The sequence below is a fragment of the Protopterus annectens genome, chromosome 12.part0, assembly GCF_019279795.1.
Source record: "Protopterus annectens isolate FY-2018-M chromosome 12.part0, PAN1.0, whole genome shotgun sequence".
Lineage (NCBI taxonomy): Eukaryota > Metazoa > Chordata > Ceratodontiformes > Protopteridae > Protopterus > Protopterus annectens.
This window is the reverse complement of record NC_056746.1, coordinates 812,688,600-812,714,883: the sequence shown is the minus strand read 5'-3', so window position 1 is coordinate 812,714,883 and position 26,284 is coordinate 812,688,600. Positions and strand designations below refer to the sequence as shown.

At 41.9% G+C, this 26,284-nt stretch overlaps 1 protein-coding gene across 1 annotated transcript in view; it reads left to right on the top strand.

The window, feature by feature from the left end:
• LOC122816216 (fish-egg lectin-like) overlaps nt 1-26,284 on the top strand; it is a 136,641-nt gene that overhangs the window by 45,285 nt on the left and 65,072 nt on the right. Inside the window, exon 2 of the mRNA XM_044088963.1 lies at nt 24,957-25,184. Coding sequence (XP_043944898.1) covers nt 24,957-25,184 — 228 coding nt within the window. The remainder of the gene's footprint in view (nt 1-24,956; nt 25,185-26,284) is intronic.

The following is a 26,284-nucleotide window of genomic DNA, read 5'->3' as shown; positions in this document are numbered from 1 at the left end:
CTCCACTTAGGGCTAGTTTAGATATGCATGAGGTTATTAGTTTTTTCAGTTTTTGAATGTGTTTGATTATAAGGGAAACTTTATGGTTGTGCTCTTTGGGTAATAGGTATGGTGGGAGGGCTACTGTGTTAAGTTGTAGGGATGCTTTATGTTTGAGTAATATAGTTGGTAGAATATGTGGGGGGAGCATAGGGATGTTTCTTGAGTTGGTGGGAGGGGAGCTGAGTGAGGGTGAGACATGAGTGGTGGTGTGAGTAGTAGTACAGTGATAGTGGTTGAGTGGGGGAATGATGGAACTTTGGTAGGATGTAAGATATGCAAGGAGACTGCATGCTGTGAGCATAAGTTAGGTATGCTTGTACATGTTAGTTGAGGAGGTGTGATAGTAGTGGGAAGATGGAGGAGGTAGTGCTGGGTTAGTGCTGTGGTTGGCTATTGGAAAGATGGGAGGGGTTTGTGAGTGTAATAAATGTGGGACCACTGGGGGCGGGAGGGAATAGGGGGCAGGGTGGGGAGCGTAGTGGGTAGAGACTGTTAGTTCATAGGTTCATAGGTTCATACTAGGCTATCTGCCCTAGGGCATTTATAAGCCTAGCCAGAGTGTGTGTGGCTTTTGCCACCCCTTGGGATGAGAATGCTATGCCCATTTAGGGTTTAGTTTACTGTGCCTCTGTCTAGTAGTGACACAGAGATAACCCCCGGGGTAAACCTACGATCTCCCATCCACTCGTCAAGATTTCTCTTGAAGAGAGTCAGTGAGGGGCTCTGCCTAACATGGACTGGGATTCTGTTCCAGAGTGTAGGGAGTCTCTGGGTTATGAATCTGTCCCTCCAGCACGTTTTATTTATTTCTGTGTTGAGGTTCAAATCTCTCTCTCTCATGGCTCTGGTGGATTTGGATTTTCTGAGGTGGAGCATGTCCATTAATTCCGGATTGGACATGGCCTTGTACGTCAGGCATAGATCGCCTCTGAGTAGGTGGTATGCGACTGAATAGAGCTGGAGTTTCTTCAGCCGGGCAGCATATGACATATGTTTGAGACCCTTGATCCTCTTGGTGAGGTACTTTTGGGGTCTTTCTAACTGCTGCAGGTGTCGGGTAAGGTACATCCCAAATGGGGCATTGTACTCAATTATGGGACTGATAAGGGAAGAGTATAGGGGCACAATGACCTCTCTTGATCTAGATGTGAATCCTTTCATGATAAGGTGGGTAATATAGAAGGTCTTCCTAACCACCTTGGCAATGTGAGTGTCAAATGAGAGGTTACTGTCAACTTGGGTCCCTAGGTCCCTGATTACTTCTTCCGTACTTAATGGATTACCACCTATGTGGTAATTTGTGGGTACTTTGTTTTTCCCAAAGGGTATGACTATACATTTTTTGGCATTCAGTTTAAGGCCATGGCTCTGGCACCAGTTATCCGTTTCTATGAGGCCTTTCTGAAGGATGCTTGTGTCCGCTGGAGTATCAGTTATGGCGCCCAGTTTGCAGTCATCTGTGAACTATGTCAACCACAATCCTCCTACGTTTGCTTGCACCTCGGAAAAATAAATGCCGAACAAGAGGGGTCCCAGGACCAAGCCCTGTGGGACACTGCTTGTGACTGGCTTAGAGTCTGACATGGCTCCAGCAATTCTGACCTTGTGGGTTCTGTCCTTGAGACAGTTTGTAACCCATCTTATGACATATGAGTTTACATTTAAGCTGGTGAGCTTGTCTATGATGCCCGAGTGGGGTATTGTGTCGAAGGCTTTTGCAAGATCAAGGTAGGCTGTGTGAACTGCCTTACCCTCATCAATGGCCTTAGTGACTGTTTCAAAAAAGTCGACCAGGTTCAAAAGGCAGGATCTGCCCTTGACAAAGCCGAATTGGGTAGGATCCAGTGTCTGTAGGTCCCATATGTCTTTGTTTATGAGTTCCATAATGATCCTCTCCATAGCTTTGCAGACCAGGCTCATCAAGCTTATGGGGCGGTAATTTTCAGGGTCCGTAGAAGCACCTCCTTTGTGGAGTGGGACCACTGTTGCTGTACGCCATTCTTTGGGTACGTATCCTGTAGTAAGGCTAAGATTAAACAGTAGCCTTATGTGCGGGTTTAGTTCCTCTTGGAGTTCATGTAGCATGCAACCCGGGACACCGTCTGGTCCCATTGATGCTGTGTTTTTAGCTTTGGAGAGGGCGGCTCTCACCTGGGCATCTGAGATATCAGGGAGGCTACACTCTGCTGGGATAGCTCTTATGAGGGGCTGGAAACAATCAGGTAACAGAGTTAACTGATAAATGAAGATATGATAGTGACAAGGGTGTTTGTAGTTATAAAAATGGTGCCTGCCACAGGTAATATTTATTAACTTTGGGATTTCTTAAGGTAATAAACAGGGAAGGAGGGAGAATAGGGTGTGAGCAGGCAGTTCTTTGTACTGCTGCTAATGAGCCAAAGCAAAGATAAGTTTGTGTTTAAGAAACAATCACAACTGACCAAGGACTGCTCTGAAACTGTCATTTCTTAACCATTACTCAGGTGGAAAAACAGGATAACCTTGTATCAGTAGGCTACTGTGGTCTCAGTGTAAATTAACAAACACACAGTATTGATCAGTTATGGATACTATTTGCTAATAGAAGGGAATAAGAGAGAAAGTGGAAGATGAGTGTGTGTGGGGGGGGGGGGGGCTGCTTACAAGCCAAAGCAGAGTGCTCTCCAGGGGAAAATGAATATTGGCTCAAACGGGTAGACACATACTCAAAGTTAACTTTAGCTGTCTGCAGACAGTTCAGACCCGGACTGCGCTTTTCTTATAAGAATGACAAAGGTGGTATCGCAGTTGAATACTTAAGAGTGGTGTTAGGTTCAAAGTTAACTTTAGCTGTTTGCAGACAGTTCAGACCCGGACTGTGCTTTTCTTATAAAAATGATAAAGGTGGTACCGCACTTGAATACTTAAGAGTGGTGTTAGGTTCAAAGTTAACTTTAGCTGTTTGCAGACAATTCAGACCCGGACTGCGCTTTTCTTATAAGAATGATAAAGGTGGTACCGCAGTTGAATACTTAAGAGTGGTGTTAGGTTCAAAGTTAACTTTAGCTGTTTGCAGACAGTTCAGACCCCGACTGCACTTTTCTTATAAGAATGATAAAGGTGGTACCGCAGTTGAATACTTAAGAGTGGTGTTAGGTTCAAAGTTAACTTTAGCTGTTTGCAGACAGTTCAGACCCCGACTGCACTTTTCTTATAAGAATGATAAAGGTGGTACCGCAGTTGAATACTTAAGAGTGGTGTTAGGTTGGAGAGACACTGAGCTCCTTCATGGGGCCTGTAGCAGAGTGGATTGTAGTTAATGTTAAGGGCCTCCGCATATGTGGGTTTAGTGTTGCTATGTGTGGGTGTTGATGATGTGGGTTTTGAAGGGCTATGTGTTGCTTGAGGTGTGGTGCAGGTGTTAACCTTCTCCTCTTGACTGTCTAGCACAATCTTGGCTAGAGAGAGCTTTGCGTCCAGTTTGGCTATGTAAGTGCATCACTCGCAGTTTGTAGTGTTGGGTGGTAGGAGGAGAGGGTTGTCTGTGTACATGAGGCAGTTGCTGCATTGCCCCAGTATGCCCAGATTCATCAGTTGGACAGGATAAATCACCAGAAGCTGACTTTTGGACATACCTGTTTAGGTGCTTTTTTTTGTAAAGTACAAGAGCTATTTTCCCGTACCTTTGCAAGGTACTTTCCATTTATAAGCTCTTTAGTGCCTACGATTAATTTCTCCTTATTAACAAGGAGAGTTGAGTGCTTGTATCAGTTTAAGGGTTCCTAGTGCTTTCCAGCAGGTTCTAGAGCAAGTTCTAGTCACAGGGATTCAGATTTTAGTGCTACTACTGAGAAACCATCTAGATCTAAGGGAAAATTTGAAGCGCAGACTTTCTGGCACCTGGAATAGTTTAACCGTAGCCCCGCGGTGCTGCACGATACAAAAATGTGCAAACACATGCGTTTTTAAGCCAGAAAGTTGAAAGGGATAGAAATCAGCCCAAAATGGCTAATAAAAGTACAATTTCAGAGCTGGAAAACACTCCTCTAGTGTTAGATGGGCAGTACAATGCTCACCACTCCCACTGGTAAGCAGTAGGACTTCCCTCTACCACAGCAAGATCTGGACAGCTCTGAACACAGAAAATAAAGTCCTGAAACCAGCAAAGCCTGGGATCTGGACTATACTAGCTAGGAAAGGTGGGAAATGAGCAAACAAGATAGCATTTTTTTCTTTTTTTTGGTTATAACAGGCTAAACAATACAAAAGGCTAACGCACTTGAGTGTGTAGCCCTAAACAGTAAATTCAATTAAAACTCTCCAAAATTAGCAATTTAAAACTTTTAAATGAAGCAAGGCAAGTGAACAACTGAAAAATGATTTAAGAGGCAATAATGCAGTAGAATAACTAGATAGTTTACATATACAGAAAAGTCTATATATACAGAAAAACAGCTAAAACACACAAACAATTTGGATGCAGTGCAACCTAGAGCACTTGAGCTGTAGCAATATTAAGGCAAATACAGTTTTAATAAATGCACTAAAATATACTCTATATTTCCAAAATGCTTGAGAAGCACAGTCAGAACACAAGGAGATTCAGGCAATTTAAGAAAGGGGGAAAGGAGGAACAGAAGGAAAGAAACTAAGTGGGTTGGCCTTTTCAGATGTTCTCTCTGTATTAGGTAGGACTGTTTGTAAGCTTCTGAGTGGTGCCAAAGTCTGCTCTTCAATTTTCCCTTAGATCTGCTAGTTCTCTCCTTTTCTGCACTTTTACTAGTTTATTAGTCTAGCACTTTACCAGACTTCTTGTAGCAATTATTGCAGCACACAAAAGTGCTACCACCACTAAATGTTCTAGTACTTATTAATGTCCACCCCTCCAGCCATGTCTAAAAGTCAGTTCCCTGTGCTTTCTCTTATTAACCTGGTGAACTTGGGCATCCTGAGGCAATGTAGTAACTGCCTCATGTACACTGACAACCCTCTCCTCTTACCTCCCAGCCAGGGTTGCCAGATTTCCGACTGGCCAGGTAGGGACAAAGTGAAGACTAAAAAAAAAAAAAAAAGGTCTTCCACATCTCTAATGTGGAACATCAGAGTTCCGCATTAAACAAAAGTAGCTGTGTGTGTTTATTTTTTATTTGATTGGCCCGGGCCAATCAAAAATTAATAAACAGAGACCTAATTCTGTTTAATGCAAAACATCGCAGTTCTGCATTAGACAGAAGTAGCTCTGTTTTGAGATGGTTTGATTGGCCCATATACCGGTATACGGGCCAATCAAAAATTGCTAAGCACGGAGCTACTTCTGTTTAATGCGGAACATCGCAGTTCTGCATTAAACAGAAGTAGCTCTGTTTTGCGATGTTTTGATTGGACCGTATACTGGCATACAGGCCAATCAAAAATTGCTAAACACGGAGCTTCTTGTGTTTAATGCGGAACTTCCGCATTAAACACAAGAAGTTCCGTGTTTAGCGATTTTTGATTGGCCCGTATGCCGGTATACGGGCCAATCAAAAAAAAAAAAAACAAAGCGGAGGCTGCCCGGGATTTAAACCAGCAGTGCAGGACTTGGTTCCTGGAGTTCATAAACTCAAATGCCATGGAACAACTAGTCACCATCCCCACAAGAGGTGAAAACATACTTGACCTCATCATCATGAACATGGGATCACAATGTTCAACACCGGAAGTATACCCCTCACTGGTGAGATCAGATCATAAACTAATCTCACTGGAGGTCCTCATCCCGCCCCCACCTGAGATAAAAAAGACCACAGTGAAGAACTTCTCAAAAGCCGACTTCACACTTCTAAAGACTGCAGAAAAAGTCCAAAATGCTTGGTGCTGACAAGATCCAAACTGGAGGTACACAGTCAGAACAATCAAATGGTGAAAAAACCTCCACAAGGATGCTGCTGTTGTAGAAAAGATCTTTATTAAAACGAATACAAGTTAAAATCCAGAAGCCAGATAAAAGATGTTAGCGCTTTCGGGTGTAACCCTTCCTCAGACAAATTGTAATTATCCTAGGACCATATTTAAAATAAATCTAAACCAATCAAAATCAATAAAAAACCCGCCTATTTCTAAGGGCGGGTTTCATAGGTACAACATCATTTAGACCCGGCCATTTATGGGCCATAAATTCAATGATCCACCTAGACTCAGCAAGTTCTGTTTGCAGTTTTATATCGCCCCCTCTCTTACTCAATGTGACATTAGCAATAGCCCTGAATGTAAAAACATGTGTAGGAAAGTCACTGATATGCCTGAATAAGGCATTGTGAATATCACCATTTCTAATGGCTGATAAGTGTTGTAACAGTCTCACTTTGAACATGTTGTTAGTCTTGCCCACATAGAAACATGGGCAAGAACTACACTCAGCCATGTACACAACATTCTTCGTCCTACAAGTTGCCCTAGCTTTCAATTCTAACGTCCTACCTGTGATGTGGTGCTTAAACACCATCTCTATTAATATGGGGACAAGCTTTACAAGCTCCACAAGGTGCACTACCTATTTGTTTGAAAAAGGCCCTTTGAGGCATAGTCGTTCCCTGCACAAGAGGTCTTTTAAACTTTTATTTTTCCTAAATCCAAAAACAGGGGCCAGACCTACAACATCTTTGACCTGATCATCACTGATGAGGACATTCCAGTTACTTTTGATTATGTTGGTGATATCATGTATGTTGCTGCTATAAGTAAAAGTCATTTTAAGGGGATTTCCTTCTGTCCTGCCCGCTTTCACCACCGTTTTACTTGAATGTAGCCATGGTTTGTATTCAGTATTCCTTTTAGCCTTACTAGTGGAGATGGTCCTGTCCACCATCTGTCCCTGGTAACCCCTATCACGCAGGAGGCTTTTTAACTTGTTAGTTTCCCCCTCAAAACTAGGTTCATCAGTGCAGATCCTTGATAGTCTGCTTACCTGTCCCTTGATGACCCCAGGGAAGGTATAGCGGGGATGCATGCTGTCAAAAGTTAACAGCGTGTTCTTCCAGCATTCTTTCCTAAACAAACCTGTGGAGAATCCAGTATCGGTTTGTGTAATAAGGACATCCAAGAAATCTATCCTGTCCCGAGAGACTACCTTTGTGAACCTAAAAAATGAAGTGGTGGAATTAAGATATTCCACAAAGCAATCCAGTGACTCATCATCCCCTGTCCACAAAATAAAACATCATCCACATAACGTCTGTATAGTCTAACAAGTGGCCACCATTGTGGATGATTGTAGATACTGGATTCTCCACAGGTTTGTTTAGGAAAGAATGCTGGAAGAACACGCTGTTAACTTTTGACAGCATGCATCCCCGCTATACCTTCCCTGGGGTCATCAAGGGACAGGTAAGCAGACTATCAAGGATCTGCACTGATGAACCTAGTTTTGAGGGGGAAACTAACAAGTTAAAAAGCCTCCTGCGTGATAGGGGTTACCAGGGACAGATGGTGGACAGGACCATCTCCACTAGTAAGGCTAAAAGGAATACTGAATACAAACCATGGCTACATTCAAGTAAAACGGTGGTGAAAGCGGGCAGGACAGAAGGAAATCCCCTTAAAATGACTTTTACTTATAGCAGCAACATACATGATATCACCAACATAATCAAAAGTAACTGGAATGTCCTCATCAGTGATGATCAGGTCAAAGATGTTGTAGGTCTGGCCCCTGTTTTTGGATTTAGGAAAAATAAAAGTTTAAAAGACCTCTTGTGCAGGGAACGCACTATGCCTCAAAGGGCCTTTTTCAAACAAATAGGTAGTGCACCTTGTGGAGCTTGTAAAGCTTGTCCCCATATTAATAGAGATACGGTGTTTAAGCACCACATCACAGGTAGGACGTTAGAATTGAAAGCTAGGGCAACTTGTAGGACGAAGAATGTTGTGTACATGGCTGAGTGTAGTTCTTGCCCATGTTTCTATGTGGGCAAGACTAACAACATGTTCAAAGTGAGACTGTTACAACACTTATCAGCCATTAGAAATGGTGATATTCACAATGCCTTATTCAGGCATATCAGTGACTTTCCTACACATGTTTTTACATTCAGGGCTATTGCTAATGTCACATTGAGTAAGAGAGGGGGCGATATAAAACTGCAAACAGAACTTGCTGAGTCTAGGTGGATCATTGAATTTATGGCCCATAAATGGCCGGGTCTAAATGATGTTGTACCTATGAAACCCGCCCTTAGAAATAGGCGGGTTTTTTATTGATTTTGATTGGTTTAGATTTGTTTTAAATATGGTCCTAGGATAATTACAATTTGTCTGAGGAAGGGTTACACCAAAGCTAACATCTTTTATCTGGCTTCTGGATTTTAACTTGTATTCGTTTTAATAAAGATCTTTTCTACAACAGCAGCATCCTTGTGGAGGTTTTTTCACCACTTCTAAAGACTAGTGTGGTCTCTTTTAAGGCCCCCGAGCCGGCGGTAAACATTACTCAAGCCGCTGAATCACTTACAAATGCCTTCTACCAGCACCTACAGGACTGCATGGATCAGGCAATCCCAAACAAAACAAAGACTCTTTGTACCAAAGGCAAGCATCCAGTCTGGTGGACCCCAGCCATAAACAAGCTCTACAACAAAAGGAGGAAGCTACTACAAGATAGAGCAAAATCCTTAAAAGGTAAGACACCTTTGATCATTATAAGTAAAAAACTAAGAGCTCTCATAAAATCATCCAAGGCAAATTTTGAGAGAAAAATCGCTAAGGACTCAAAAGACAACCCTAAGGCCGTCTTTAGCTATGTTAGAAACCTGGGAGGAAACTCCCAGATATGCTCAGAATTAGTTCAAAATGATGTGAAAATTACTGAACCTACAGACATTGCCAATATACTGGCTGACAGGTTCAGTGCAAACTTCTCCCCCCCCTCCCCCCCAAAAGGAGAGATATCTATACCAGAGGATTGTAGCCCCCCAAACATCTCTAATGCCCAGGTGAGAACTGTTCTCTCTAAGGCGAAAAACACAGCATCCATGGGACTGGATGGTGTCCCCGGCTGTGTGCTCCACGAACTCAATGAGGAATTAAACCCGCAGTAAGGACAGCTGTTTAATCTTAGCCTCACCTCAGGATATGTACCCAAGGAGTGGCGCACGGCAACTGTGGTCCCACTTCACAAAGGCGGTGCCTCCACCAACCCTGGAAATTACCGTCCCATCAGCTTGACAAGCCTGATCTGCAAAGCCATGGAGAGGATCATAATGGAACTCATAAATAAAGACATAGGGAACTTGCAGACTTTGGATCCAACCCAGTTTGGCTTTGTCAAAGGCAGATCATGCCTTTTAAACTTGGTCGACTTTTTCGAAACAGTCACCAAGGCCATTGATGAGGGAAAGGCAGTCCATACAGCCTACCTCGACCTGGCAAAGGCTTTCGACACAATACCCCACTCAGGTATCGTTGAAAAACTCATCAGCTTAAATATAAACCCATACATCACAAGATGGGTTGCAAACTGGCTAAGTGACAGAACCCACAGGGTCAGAGTTGCTGGTGCCATGTCAGACTCAAAGCCTGTCACAAGTGGGGTCCCACAGGGCTCAGTCCTGGGCCCACTCTTGTTCGGCATCTACTTTTCTGAAGTACAAGCAAACACAGGAGGGTTATGGCTGACAAAGTTCGCAGATGACTGCAAACTGGGCGCCATATTCGAAAACACATCTGACACAGATATCCTTCAGAAGGGTCTCACAGAAACGGATAACTGGTGCCAGAGCCATGGCCTAAAGTTAAACGCCAAGAAATGCATAGTCATACCCTTCGGTAAAAACAAGGTTACCCCTAGCTACCATATAGGTGGCAATCCACTGAGCACAGAAGAAGTTATCAGGGATCTGGGGACTCAGGTTGACAGTAACCTTTCATTTGACACTATCGTTGCGAAAGTGGTTAGGAAGACCTTCTACATTGCCCACCTGATCATGAAGGGATTCACATCTAGATCAAGGGAGGTCATCATCCCCCTGTACTCATCACTCATCAGACCAATGATTGAGTACAATGCCCCATTCGGAATGTATCTGACCCGACACCTGCAGCAGCTGGAAAGGCCCCAAAAGTTCCTCACCAAAAGGATAAAGGGTCTTAAAAATATGTCTTATGCTGCCCGACTGAAAGAACTTCAGCTCTATTCAGTCGCTTACCGCTTGCTCAGAGGTGACCTGTGCCTGACATACAAGGCCATGTCAAACCCAGATTTGATGAACATGCTTCACCTCAAAAAATCTAGATCCCTCAGAACTACAAGGGCGGGAGACTTAAACCTTGACACGGTTATTAATAGGACGTGCTGGAGGGACAGATTCATCACCCAAAGACTCCCTATGCTGTGGAACAAAATCCCGGTACATGTGAGGCAGAGCACCTCGCTGGCCGTGTTCAAGAGAAATCTTGACCAATGGATGGGAGATCGCAGATATATCCCAGGGATTACCTCAGTGTCTCTGCTTGACAGAGGCACAGCAAAATAATGGGCATAGTTTCTTCAAATTAAAGGGGTGGAAAAAGCCACAAAAACTCTGGGCTAGGCTTATAAATGCCCTTGGGCAGATAGCCTAGTATGAACCTATGAACCTATGATCTCAGGACAGTCCCGCCCAAATAGGGACATCTGGCAACCCTGCTCCCAGCACTCAGACTTGTGAGAGATGCACTTATATATCCAAACTGGAAGCCACGCACTCTCCAGCCAAGACCAGAATAGCTGGTCAACACTTGCACCATATCACATGGAACACATAGCCCTCCAGAACACATACCAGCACTGCCTTCACAGAAAAACACAAACCACACACCCACCTTCGTGGATGCTCTCAGTAAAGATCTACCCAAACAGCAGAGACCTCCAAGGTAGAAATGCACTCAACCACCACAGCACTAATCACGAGACATATAACTCTCCTAAACAGTGTGCCAGTCAACCAAAGCCCCTAAGGCAAAACAGCATTCCGAACACACAAGTCATAGGTGACACAATAGTGAGGCACACTGATGTCCCACTCACTAGGTTGAATAAGAAGAAAGTAACAGTCAGCTGTCTGTCAGGGGCCAGGATCCACCACATAACGCACACACTCAGGTTCCTCAATAACAGGTACAAATATGACTCTGTCATTATACATGTGGGTGTGAATGACCTGAGACGTGCCTTCCTGGACTTCATGAAAAGAGACATGGAGGAGCTCTCGGATTATGTAGCCCAGGTGGGTATGACCCTAGCGGTGAGCAGCATCCTACCAACACCCAGAATGATACCACAGTACAAGCAGAACATGACTGATTTCAACAAGTGGCTAAGTTTCTGGTGTCATTCTAAGGAGATCCAGTATCTGTCCGCCTGGGATGACATGATTGACAGACCCCGATGCTTTGCCAGAGATGTCCTGCATCTGTCACCGCTGGGCTTCCGGATACTGGCCAAGGCTCTTGCCACCCCTATAGTGCCTTTGTTAGGTGGTGTTCCAAAGACCAAATTACCACCGTAACAGCTACAAATGAATGCAATCTGAAGGTCATGCTGCTCAACGCTAGAAGTCTAAATCTCAAAATGCACTCACTCGAAAATGGAGAACATCGGCATTTGTGCCATAACAGAGACCTGATTCAAGGCAGCAGAACGCACCCCTGCACTACCAGGCTATAACTCATACCACACCTTTCGGGGCCAGAACCTGGACCAAAGCTCCAAAGGCAGTGGTGTTTCCATATTCATAAAGAATGCACACACCTCCAGACTGGTAGCCCAACATAACACATCTGAGATACTTCAAGTGCAGCTAACATTGGGTAAGACAGGGATTCAGGTCATAGCCTGCTATAGGTCCCTAACAATGTCCCAAGACTCACACTCCACATTCCTAAGCACCCTGGAGAATATTAGGGTCCAACCTAACACTCTCATACTGGGCAACTTCAACTGCACCTCCATTAACCGGGAAAAGTACTCATGTACCAACACACTTGCCCAATGTTTCCTGGAATTCATTATTTCCAATGCCTTGGACCAGCTTGGTCTTACCCCCACTAGAGGTAGCAACATCCTTGACCTGGTCATTACTAACATGGGTGACCATTGCTCTACACCAATAGTCAACTCCTCCCTGGTTAGATCCGACTACAAACTAATCACCTTGGAAATCCACATCCCTCCCACCCCCCACCCCCGCAAAGTTAACCACCATGAAAAACTTCTCCAAAGCTAAATTTGGGCTCCTAAAAACAGAGGTGGCTAGCTTCACAGCACCCATGCAGAGCATGATCGCCGAATCATACATCAAAGCACTGTACGAACATGTACACATATGCATGGATCTTGCCATACCCAAGATGGTCTCCTCTAAAAAAAGGAAGCCTATCTGGTGCTCTCCTGCCATAAACAAACTCTACAACAGAAGGAGGATAGTGATGTGGAATAAGGTGAAGTCCCAAGACTGGAAAATCTCCCTTATCAGCCTCAATAAAAAGTTGAGATCCCTCATCAAATCCTCTAAAGCTAGCTATGAAAACAGAATTGCAGCAGATAGTAAAGACAACCACAAGGCCTTCTATAGTTGTGTAAAGAATCTCCACAGCAATACCCCAATTTGCTCTGAGCTACTGCACAATGGTACCTCTTATACTGAGCCAACAGATATTGCCAGTATACTGGCCGACAGATTCAGTGCCAACTTTACCTCTCCCCCCCCCCAAAGGACCAGTCACAATACCAGTAGATTGCCAGGCACCCAGTATTACCACTGCACAGGTTAAAACAGCACTGTCCAAGGCCAAGAATACAGCTTCTATGGGACCTAACAATATCCCTATATGTGTTCCACATTAACTATGGAGTGAACTGGCACCATACCTGTGTGCCCTGTTCAATCACAGCCTCACCTCAGGCTTTGTGCCTATCGAATGGTGCACTGCTACAGTTATCCCTCTCCACAAAGGAGGAGTGACTACAGACCCTGGGAACTATTGCCCCATTAGCCTGACGAGTCTGATATGCAAAGCTATGGAACACATCATCATGGACCTAATAAACAAGGATATAGGGAATCTCCAAACTCTGGATCCCACACAGTTTAATTTTGTGAAGGGTAGGTCATGCCTGCTCAACTTGGTCAACTTCTTTGAGTCAGACATCATAGCTGTGGATGAAGGCAAGGTGGTTCATACAGCCTACCTTGATCTGGCCAAGGCATTTGATACCATTCCCCACTTAGGAATCATAGAAAAACTCACTAAGCTAGACATCAACCCCTATATCACTAGGTGGGTTGCAAACTGGCTCATAAGTAGAACCCACAGTGTGAAAGTAGCTTACTCCAAGTCAGACTGCAGACCAGTCACGAGTGGAGTCCCACAAGGTTTGGTCCTAGGTCCTCTCCTGTTTGGTATCAACTTCTATGAAGTCCAGGCCAACACGAAGGGACTCTGGCTGACAAAGTTCACAGACGATTGCAAGTTGGGAGCTATTATTAACTCCCCAAGTGATGTTGACATCCTACAGAAAGGCCTCACTGAGACCAATGACTGGTGTCAGAACCATGCCCTTAAGCTAAATGCCAAAAAATGTGTCATCATCCCCCTTGAGAAAAACCAGTTCCCATGAATTACCACATCGATAGTAGTCCACTGAATACAGAAGGCTTTATAAGAGATCTGGGAACACAGGTTGACAGCAACCTCTCTTTTGACCACCACATTGCCACTGTGGCCAGAAAGTCCTTCTAGGTGGCACATCTCATTACTAAGGGTTTTGCATCCAGGAAGAAAGAGGTCATTGTCTCCCTCTACTCTTCCCTCATTAGGCCAATCATAGAGTACAATGCCCCATTTGGCATGTACCTCACTAAACACCTGCAACAACTGGAGAAGCCACAAAAGTAGCTCACAAAGAGAATCCTAGGCCTTAAACATTTGTCCTATATTGACAGACTAAAAAAACTCCAACTATTCTCTGTCTTATATTGTCTACTTACAAAGCCATGCCTGACCCAGCTCTGTTGGAAATGCTACATCTAAAGAAATCCCAATCCCTCCACATCACACGCTCCAGAGACCTCAAACTCATTACCACAATCAACAGAACATGCTGCAGGGACAGGTTCATAACCCAGAGACTGCCCATAGTATGGAATAGACTTCTCATATATGTCAAGGAGAGCACCTCACTGGGCCTCTTCAAGAGAAATCTTGATGAGTGAATGGGAAATAGAAAATTCACCATAGGGATCACTGCAGTGGCTTTACTCAACAGAGGCACTAGGAACTAAGTTCGGGTGGCACAATGCCAGGGTAATCCTATGGACTAGGCTTGTAAAGGCTCTAGGGCCTTTACCCTAGTACACACTTATGAACCTAAAAGTTAGGTTAATAAATGAGACAGAGTAATTTAACTAATTTATGACTAAAATGATGGTTTTATTTTTTTCTACCTGAAAAAGTATGACTGCTCCCAATGTCTTTTTTTTCTGACTAGCTATGCAGGTATACCTTATTACAACAGCTCCTCACTCTGTGTGTGTGTGTGTGTGTGTGTGTGTGTGTGTGTGTGTGTGTGTGTGTGTGTGTGTGTGTGTGTGTGTGTGTGTGTGTGTGTGTGTGTGTGTGTGTGTGTGTGTGTGTGTGTGTCTTTCTCCTTGGAAGGGTAATGGAATTTATGTACTTGTAGTCTTGTAGTTAAAAAAGTGTCTATGCAGTGAAGTAGCTAAGGGAAAAGTCGTCTGCCATTTCTCTTACAGAAGAAATGTATTCACCCTACCTCTAAGCACAGTAGAAATTGAAAAAACTAGAGCCTCTACCCAGCTTGGTATACATGATTCCTAATCTGATCTTCTTCACATTCACTGATTGACAACAACAACAATGCAGAACCACAGATGATTTGCTCTGGTTTTAATACTGTGGCCTCACAGCAGTATTTCATATTTTAATTTTCCAGTCTTGTATAATAAACAATACATTTACTTCAAAGAAAATGCATTTCAAATGTAATACGTGAATGCCTTTTTGAGTGCCAAAAGACATTTGCTGTGCTTGGAAGGCAAACTATGGCAAATGTGGATACAATTTTAAAGGGCAGAGACATCACATAGTCAATAAAAGTCTGGTTACTCCAAGCTGTGCTGTTCCCAAGAAAGTATGTCTGAGTTTGACTGTGAGTAAGGCTGTACACCAGAAATTTGATGCATTTAAACTGTGTTGTTGGAGAATACTGCTGTATAGTTCATCGTCTGTAAGAAGATAAAGTTGGTCAATACTTGAAATAAAAGCAGACTATTTACTAGGAGGTCTGATAGTAAAAATGAAACTAAATACTTTTTGCCATATGATGTAAACACAGGATTAGGGAAGATGCAGATGCCCGGTTTGATCAAAGATAAAATAACACAAGGCAACAGAGACCAATTGGTAAGACAGCATTACTGAAGTAATGAATATAAATTTGCAATAACTTAAAGAAACATTGGTTGACAGACAAGCCTGGTGTGACAAAATGAGGTCTATATTAAATCGGCGAAAGACGTATTCACCAAATAAGTCTTCATCACTCACCTACAGCTGAAATTAACTTCACCGAACCGTGGAATTTTTTCCGTGGTTCGGAAACACTTGGCCATCATCTCAACTTTGCCCTTTTCCCCACTGTAGTGCGGCGTCAGAGTTGGTATATATAGTTGGGGAGTGGGGACACAGCCCCCCATGTTGGGGTATGGGGGGCAAAGCCCCTCACTTGGGTGGATTTGATTTAGTGCTTTTTATGTTAAGGACATTTGGTGGGCTAGTGTAAAGTCATGATGAGATGGACTTTTCTAAATGGCTATATAGCAACTGTTCTTATAGGTTCATAGGTTCATAGGTAGATACTAGGCTATCGGCTCCAGGGCCTATACAAGCCTAGCCATTAAGATTCCCTGCCTTTAGCCACCCAGAAATTTATATACCTCTGCCCCTGTCAAGCAGAGCCATAGAAGTAATACCCAGGGTAAATTTCCTATTCCCCATCCAGTTGTCCAGATTTTTCTTAAACAGGGCCAATGAGGTGCTCTGTTTGACATGAATGGGCAGCTTGTTCCAGTGTATGGGAAGTCTCTCGGACAGGAATCTATCCTTCCATCAAGTTCTGTTTATTGTGGTGGCAAGGTTAAGGTCTCTGGAGCGTGTGGCCCACAGAGATTGGGATTTTTGTAAGTGTAGCATGTCCAACAGCTCTGGGTTTGACATGGCTTTGTATGTTAGGCAGAGATTGCCTCTGAGTAGGCGATATGTGACAGAGTAGAGCTGGAGTTTCTTAAGGCGGTCTGCATTGGGCATCTGTTTAAGGCCAGTGATCATCTTTGTGAGGTATTTCTGTGGTCTTCCAGTTGCTGTAAATGTCTTGTGAGGTACATCCCAAATGGGGCATTGCACTCTATAATTGGTCTAAAGCAAAACCAGCTGGGAAACAGCAAGAGAAAAGTCCAGGCAAGGATCCAAACACAGCTCACATATTTTATTGCACAAATTAACAGCAGTTGTTAAGCGCTTTCATCCAAAAATATGGACTTCCTCAGAACAACATTCCAATACTTTCACACACTTTAAATACAAAACTTTCCCGCCTAAAACCCCAACTAATCCATAACATCATTCAATAATTCAATTAGATAATTAAGAATGCTTATAAAGAATTGCTTACTATATACAGCACATTATAACTAAAAATGAATTACCAAGTTGTTAAAAACTAAATATATATTGTAACCTAGGTAATACCTTGTATACAACACATAGTCTTGTCCTATACATAGGGAGATACCATAGATTAGTATAAATTATCAGACAGTACTATCTTAATGTTCAAACTAGATATGCATGTACTAAGTTGCATTGTCTAGTGTTTATTTTTATACAAGATAGTTTAACTAATTAAAAGCCATATACCATGCCTTACTTTAAAACCAAATGGATTTAAAATAAATTATAATGAATAGTAAAGTTACATATATAACAGAAACATAAAGTGTATCATATATTGATATACATTTTAGTATGTGTATACTAATATGATTATAAAATTTCCTTTTAACCCTTGGTATTGCTGTAATCACAGCCTAAGCTCTTACCAAGGGTTTTGTGGGAACCACTTCATTAAGTCCTGGTGGTACAGCTGCATTTAATCTGATCTGCCACCTCACCTCTTTATCACTCATTACTGCCTTTATATTGCCCCCTCTGGGATTTGGTCTCACTACTTCCAGTATAGCAAACTTAAACCCTGTGCAACCTTGGTTATTTATTAGATGTCTCGATAGAGCATTATTTGTATCTGATTTTCTGATACAATATAAATGATCATAAACTCTATTTTTCAAATGTCTATCAGTTTTCCCTACGTAATAATTCATACACGTGTTGCACAGGGCTAGATATATAAGATGTTGACTCAGGCAGTTACCATGACAGAACCTAACTTTACTTTTAACATTATTCCGAAGAGTAACTGACACCTCCTCAAGGATATAACTACAATAATTACAATTACCGCATTTTTTAGTGCCAGTTTTATTATAGTTAGTGCTCTTATTAGAATTATATTTTAACTCTATAATTCTCTTTATATTATTTACTGTTTTATACACATAGCACGGACTAGTTGGTATTTTATCTTTTACACAACTTCACAGGGTTGCATGAGGACATATTTGTTTTTGTTAATCTACCATTGCTATCTACAGATGTATGGCCATATATACCTATATAGAAAAATATATCTGCTTACATATATATAACTATGTCCGTATATACATACATAGATATATATCTGCGTACATATATGTAACTTGCTGTGTATATGTTGACATATAGGTGTACACACATATATGTGTCAATGGTGGCATTTGCATCTATATATGTTCATATATTTTTATATATATGTATATATTTCTAAAAACAATATATATATATATATATATATATATATATATATATATATATATATATATATATATATATATATATATATATATATATATATATATATACATATACATATATAGATATGTTGTTTAGATATTAATATATTTACACACACAACAACAATAACATACATCTAGATGTTGGTATACATTCTCTGTACTGTTGCATGACTGGGCTGGATGATATGTTTCTAAGAACATCAGATTTATGTATATCTGGCATGGCTTAGTGGTGAATCACTTTGTCTATGGTGTGCAGGGTCCTTGGTTCGAGCCTTGCAGGAGCTGTTTATTTTGTTGCTGGGCAGGACATGGGCCGTTGGATACAGAGTGATTAAGGCACTTTAAAGCAGTTGTAAGTGGGTTTGCACGGGTTTGTGTGAACATAAGCACTGCTAACTTCCAGTTACAGTTTCTTACACTTAGGTAGTTTCTAAATTGCTTAACCTGTGTAGGCAGTGCTTACCCCCGTGCAAACAGGCTTAAACCTGCTTACTGCTGCTTAAAAGTGCTTACTCCTGCTTACCCCCACACTAATTTCTTTAAAAGAAAAGAAAAAGGGGTTGATAGGAAAGTGGTGAAAAAAGGGGCACAAAGACAGAAAGACAGTAGGGAAACTAGCCAGGGATGTGCAGGAAGGGTGTAGGGAAGGTCCATAGCTGCCCATTTCTTCTACAGCAACAGCTGTGCATATGCACTGACTTTGGAGGTAGATTTGGACACTGAAACCCCTGGGTGGGGGTGAGGACAACAATAATTTGTTGTGATGCCAATTAGACTGGATTATATGTGTCCAGTGGACATGTGCGCAAAATGGACAGCTATGTATGGGGCAAGATTTTTTTGTGGGAACAGATTGCCCTTTTTTATTTTTTTTCAGGTGAGAGTGGGATGTTGGGGAAGAGTAGTAGGTATATTTGGGGAGGTAGATTGGGTAGGTTAATAGACAAGACATACAAGATGCATACAGGGGCAGTACATGACACATGTGGGGGGTTAACACCTTGGAATGGGAGGGGTGTTTGAAAGTCACAAGCCCATGAGCCCCAAATGGAAACAGTGGGACTGAGTTCCCCACCCATGGGCAGTCACCACTGCACCTTCACAGCCCCAAAGGTGGCTGTGCTGGGGGCTGGGTAGGAGAGGCAAGCTCACCCTCTAATTGCGCCATGTGGCCATGGTGTAGCTGGTCTCAAATATACTTGTCGATCTCCCTACGCACCATGGTCAGGACTTGATGGCAGGTGACAGGTACCTCTCCGCCCCTGCTCCCAGGGGGGGCCGAGCTCCATCCCCTGCGGTGGTTCCACCTAAAGGTGGTGCAGGGCCAATGGAGGAGGAGGTCCCAGGCTGGGCCCCAGACATGCTGGTGCCCGGTGCCATGCCGAGCTGAGGTGGGACAGGTGGGTCCACTGGGACCAGCCTTCCCATACAAGCTATGGTGTTGCAGTTTTAAGAAAGATATTGGTTAGTAATCGTCAACAGCATTCAGAATTAGTTATAACGACATGCATAGGTATTCTCATTAACCCAAGACATCAGATTTACAACAGTTGCAGAGCGAGCAAAACACATGCATATATGGGACAGTAGTGGCCATTACAACAGCATGCAGGTTTCATTGATGGCAACAGGCCACCAATATGGGAGTATTTTAACATGGCACATGCATAGAACCAAATGTGAATATTTATAAACCAGTAGGACATATGTCCCAACAAAATTTTATAGTGTACACGTACCCATTCAAGTTTGTAATAAGGTTATTGTAGCACATATGGTGGTGGTGAGAGAGAGAAGTCAATTAACAACTAATATATCCCTGTAGTTTCACAACTTTCTTAGTCACTGCAGTGATCTGTCCCTTACATGTATTACTACACTACCCAATGTCCTTACTTTGTACAATGGTGTGTTTGTCGATTAGTATCTACATGGACTGTATCTTACGTATAGTCTACACCTCTTACCTGTTATAGCTGTTGAGGAAATCATTGTTAACACTACCTGACAGATTCTACACATACTCCCAGATTCCATGCTTGTGGACAAGTATGAGTGAACTGTGTTGTGCCTACAGTCTACACCTCTTACTGTTATAGCTGTGGAGAAATATTTGTTAACACTACCTTACAAATACTACATATACTCCCAGATTCCATGTTGATGTTGTACACATACCTAACAATCCATTACTGCACACACTCTGGTCAAGGCTTGACAGGATGCAGGTGTTAATGTGACATATTTTGGAATAACTGGCATATGACGGCTACAATGACAGATGTGTTTCCATATACATTATCTTTTTATGTTCAGGTCTGACTCTCCATTATATGTCAGTATAAGCTGCCTACATTTCTTGGATCATCACACTGATTTGTCAGGGGAACAGGTTACCAGGCAGCAGATTTGGGCTATTTATCTGGACATGCTGGACAGATCAGAACAGTTGAGGGGTATGACTATGCATACAACTTACTACCTGAACATTCTGCCACAGTCTGTACAGTTGATAGTTATGATTATGCTTACAGCTTACTATCGGAACATTCTAGCAAAGTCTGTACAGTTGTTGGGTCTAATTATGCATACAGCTTTCTATCTGAACATTCTCACAAACTCTGTACAGTTGTGGGGTATGATTATGTATACAACTTACTACCAATCCCGGGATTCAAACCCCTGGTGTGTGTAGTAAAATTATTACAGTTGACATCACAGTACACTGTGTTATCAGGGAATTGGTGTACAACATTCCAATGGTTTCTTTCTAAGTCTCCCTCAGTTGTTCTATATGACTGACGTCATGAGACTTCCAACATTGTTATACTGACATTCCTACACATTTAACTGCATTCAACAGTTTGGATAACACTACTTAATATAACAGTACTATTTATAGAATGCAACACTACAACAACATATGAAAGCAGGATGTACACAAGCACTCCAGAGGTTATATTTTTATTCACAAGATATTACACCTTTATTTCCACGCACCCTATATGACAGTCTTCCTGTCATATTGTCTGGTTTATTCAGTACATCCCATACTCAATGCATTTGTATACTGGTGCAAAATTTTCCTGAACTGTTATATTTATTTGTTATGACAGTACATGCAGGAATATTACTAACCTGCCTTGCGATGCAGCCTTTGCAGCCTAGCAGCATAAGCTTGCTGGTTCGCAGCCCACTCATCTGCAGCTGTCAGAGAAATACAGTGATATTTAGCCATTACATATCCATAGTATACACAAGCTAGTCAATCATTTTCTACATAGTAGAATGGGTAAGTACTCAGTGCTGGGGCATCGGTCATCTGCCTTGCTTCTTGGATCCACTGGTCCAAGAGATCACCCCTCCACCTCTTCAGGTCAACATGGTGATGCCTGACCTGCTCACCAGTCCGGGGGATACAAGTGGCACTAATGAGGTCATGGGCAAGACTGTCCCAGGCCTCCACTTTATACTGAGAGCCCTGGTACTGGCCCTGCAGTAGTCTCTCCTTATGGTGTTTTACCAGGAGCCATACCACGAATCTGGACTCCTGGGTGCCCCAGCACTGCACTCTAAATCAAGTGCCTTCCCCAACTCCAGCCATTCTGCCTACAGTAGGGAGCTGCAACCAGTTATGGGAATTATTAGTGCCTGTGGGGTTTAAATATGCCCAATTTCCCGCACTTTCCTGTAATTGAACGGTTTTGAAATGGCTAAGCTATGGGCACACCTGCTTACCTAATGTGGGCATTGCTTAAATGAGCATAACACTGGGCGGATTGAGTTAGCTGGCCTACACATTGCTTACACCATGTAAGCTGACCTGTGCAATGCTTAGCGTTGCTTAATATCTAATTATACTTTCCTTTTGACATTGATTTATTGTTTGTTACATGTTATATCTATGTCTTGTCTATGTCTGGTATCTGTGATTCATGTGTACGTACACTGTATGGGGTGGGGACTTCAACACTTTATTACAATAACGCCTCACATCTGGCCTTACTGCAGTACTCCAATTCACATATTTATGTTATGTAGCAAGTTATACAACATCACACTGTACATACATTCATTTCACATGTTCAGTCTGATTTTCCCATGGTGTGGATTTGTTTGTTGAAACCTCCATTATTTGTACTGCTATGATGGCTTAGTGGTTAACTACTGTGACCTTTGTGTACAGGGTCTTGGGTTTGAGTCTTGCAGATTCTGCTTATTTTGTTGCTGGGTAGAACACGGGCCATTGGATACAGAGTTATTAAGGCACTTTAAAGCCGTTGTAAGTGGGTGTGTGCTTGTTTGCATGGAGCTAAGAACTGCTAACTTCTGGTTACAGTTTCTTATACTCAGTTAGCTTCCAGATTCCTTAATCTGTTCAGACAGTGCTTACCCTCCTGCAAACGCACATAAATACACTTACTAGTGCTTACATATGCTTACTACTACTTAGTTGTGCTTAAACCTGCTTACTAGTGCCTTATTCATTATGACATTAATACTTCACATGTGCATTTCCTGCAGTACTCTAGTTTATATATATATATATATATATATATATATATATATATATATATATATGTGTGTGTGTGTGTGTGTTATTTAGTGGGTTTTGCAACAAAAAAATTGGTTATAAGTTGCTTTGCCATGTAAAATAGATTGTGCTGCAGTGGGACTTGAGCCAGAAATGCTTGCTCATTAGGCAGATGCTCTGCCCACTACACTATTGCTATTCTGCTTTGTTGGCATATATCTTCCTTGTTATCCTCTTCAGCCTTTTAAGCTGCTTTAACTGTAGCTAAGCAATGGGCACACATGCACACCTACGGTTAGCTTTAATTGGATTTAAAAAAAAATAAATAAAAGGGTTTCTTCATTTACTTTTTCAGTACTGTTGCTGTTGTCCACATGGGGAACTGTTGGTGGGGATATGCAGACACCTATGAGTGATCTCGCTCATTTCTTAACACTTTCAGCTGTTCTACATTGCAGGGGCGTGTTTATTCTGAGACCTCTGCTCTCAGACACGCCCCTGTACTCGTACATGCTCCATGTAAGCCTGGGAGCTCAGGCAGCTTCATTAATATGCATGGCGCGCTGCCATCCTGATCCTAAACGGGTGCTTCCGTGCAGGACTAAGTTAGTCCTGCACGGAAGATTAGTGAATCCGGGGGACTGCCTTTTCAAATGGAATCAGGCAGGCAAAAGACCAAGTGATAGTGATGACAATGTACATATGGTTGAGTTTCCTGACCATCTTGTTCATGCATGCCAGAGTGCTGACTCGCATTTGTTCAGCAACCAGCATGCTCCTGCAAATGCGAAATTCAATTCATGTTGCATTACGAGGCGCAACAGCAGTGAGGCTGAATGGCTTGTTTTATGCATATGTCTTCCCTGCAAAATCTCAGCTAGCTAAATGCTGTGATACATTAAATATTCTAATAAGCAAAAGGAAAATTCAAACAAAATGTACTTTTAAAAGACAGTACATACTATACAATTTGCAATATTTTTTATAGTCATGAGATTTTTGTTAGTAGCTTCTAAGTGGACTTTTGTGGTAGAAAGATATTTGATGTCACTAATGATCCTAGTCTCCTCAGTTTCTATATCTCCCATGGATGGTTTACTGTCCTGACCTCAAGACACTGAGAATATCACTACAGGGTTATTACTGTGATACCCATCTTCCCCTTGTGGTGACATGCTGTTGTTCTGCCCACCCTGTAAACTCTTTCACCAGCATCAGTCTTCACTTGAAGCCATGATATCAGGAAAATCTCAGCATGTCCCCACAACCTACAACTCTGAAAAGGTGAGCAAGCAAGTGCCTTATCATTCCTCTCCCTCTTAGTCAATATCTGTAGGGTCCAGGGCTAGTCTTCGACCCTGAGTCATAGAAGTTTTAGTCAATTTTCATCCCTCTACCTTATTATCATCTGTTATGTTCACTGGATTTATTTCTACTCTCAAGATTAAATTTATTTTTACTGGAAGTAGACTTTGCCAAAATCTCATCAGTAGAAGCCTTATAGATGGTATTATTAATTCAGTGCTAGAGACAACATGAAAGCTATAATGTATTGCACTCAACTCTATGAGTGAAGATGGAGCACAGTGGGTTGGCTACCTGATATAATTGAATATTTATTGTCTCTGTCATCATTGCTTTTATTGCACCCACCATATATAAGTGGGAGTAAATGGAAAAGGAATAAACTATAGAATGTGGTATAGAGTATATATCTGAACACTGGCCAAGGTACTCTTTGTATATTTTCATGGTGACCAAAGTGCACTGTATACTTCTTAAAGATAGTTCTGTTAACTGCAAATGTTATGTATGTATGTATTTATTTATTTGCTTATGTACTTATATTTTGTTGGCTAGGTTGGCCCTACTAGACATTGTTCATTTTTAGTGGGGACCCAGAGATTGGTAATGTAGAAAAAGTGAAATAAAAGCATGTGAACATTTGCATAAACACATGAAGTTTGCATGAACACATTCTAAGACAAAATAGGTCAGAAAAACTTGGTAAATAATATGCATACTTACCGATAAATTATACTAGGGAACACAGTGTTGTGAGCCAATTTAAGAGGTCAGGTTGTACCACCAGAAGGCTTACTATGGAATACTCAAAAAAAAGAGAAAGAATAGAGAATACACAGAAGGAAGAAAGTATTAAATGAACTTAAGTATGTAGTCAGTCATCTTATGCAATGCCTACTTTAAATATACATCATGTTTCAAATGTGAAAATAGTAGTTATTTCAATATCATTACATTTAATGCAATACAAAGGAACAGTAAAGCTCATTTTTATGCCTTTATTACTAGTACATTTGCATTTCTCCATTCTAAAAACTATTCACTCACTTGGCAATATCTTCCTATTCCCCTTAACAATAATGTTTTTTATGTGTTTGTGTGTTTGTATTTAGCTTTAAATTGTGTTCCATTTCCTGGGTTATTTAACCAACTGGATGCCAGTGTGGGAATGGTGTATGGAGTTGGAACAGATGGAAAAGTTTACACCCTTCAGAGTGAAGCATGGGAACAAATTCCTGGTGATCTATCTCATGTAACCATTGGCCCAGCTGGTCTATGGGGTGTATGCCAAAACAGCAGTATCTTCAAATATTGGAACAATACCTGGAATGAAGTAAAAGGTGAGAGAGGTTATAAGGAATTTTAATTGTGTATTCTGGTTTTACTTCTATTTATAAATCAACTAAAATAACTTAAGAATATGGTTGCATTTGTTATCTGTTACAGTATTATCTAGAAATAAGTGTAAACTGTTGGTCTAGGCTCTTAATTAGCCTTAAAATGGGGTTGATATTTATGCAGACCACATAGCTTTTAGACTGATTTCTTACAGGGATGGTCAACTTGATAGTTCTGATTTATTTCATAATATCCAGAGATGCCAACTGCAGCAGGTATAGCTGGTGTTCCCTGTTCTGACAGAAAGACCAAGATGGCATGTCTAACTTACATAGCACAGGATCAGTTAGGCAGCAAAAGGAGATCTGAAACTTATCCAGTCTGCTAGACTGCTGCAGCTGACTCAAAGCAGCCCCTATAATTCATCCCATTTTGTTGTGGTTCCCAAGTTGCTTTTTAATTCTTAACTGTCTCAATTTCTACCACCCATTCCAATAAGTGATTCTACTTGATAACCACCCTGTGTTGGAAAAAATAAAGATACACTCTCTGTGATAGTATAATATGATTTTGGCCAGCTCAGGAAAGTGTATACTTCTGTTGGAAGCAAGACAACTCATATGCCACACTGGGGTGAAGAAGGAGGCAGCAGACATCCAGACCTTGAGGAGTGGGTGTGTAAGTAAAGCAACATGATGTCACTGAACATCACTTGTCCAGTTAAGGGTATTGACGGGCCAGACACAATATGATGGCCCTACACCCACCCACCTCTCCCTGTAGAAGGTCTCATACATAACCCTTACAAACTGATGAATCACAAGGTTCATCCTCCTAAAATGTTTGGAAAATTCACACTGTGGTGATTGCCAAACAAAGTCATCTGGTAAGGAACTATTGGGGTACTCAAGACAAACCGGAGTGATGCAGAGGTAATAAAACTTCCAGATGTCAGCACATGCAAGGTGTGCAATGGGGGTGTTTATAGATTAGACATAGTATATACCCATGTCAAGGTTTAAACTGTTTCCTTTGACCAGCACAGTAGGCAAATGAAGGTGAAAAGATTCAAACTCTGTACCTTTGACACAGAAAGCAGTTC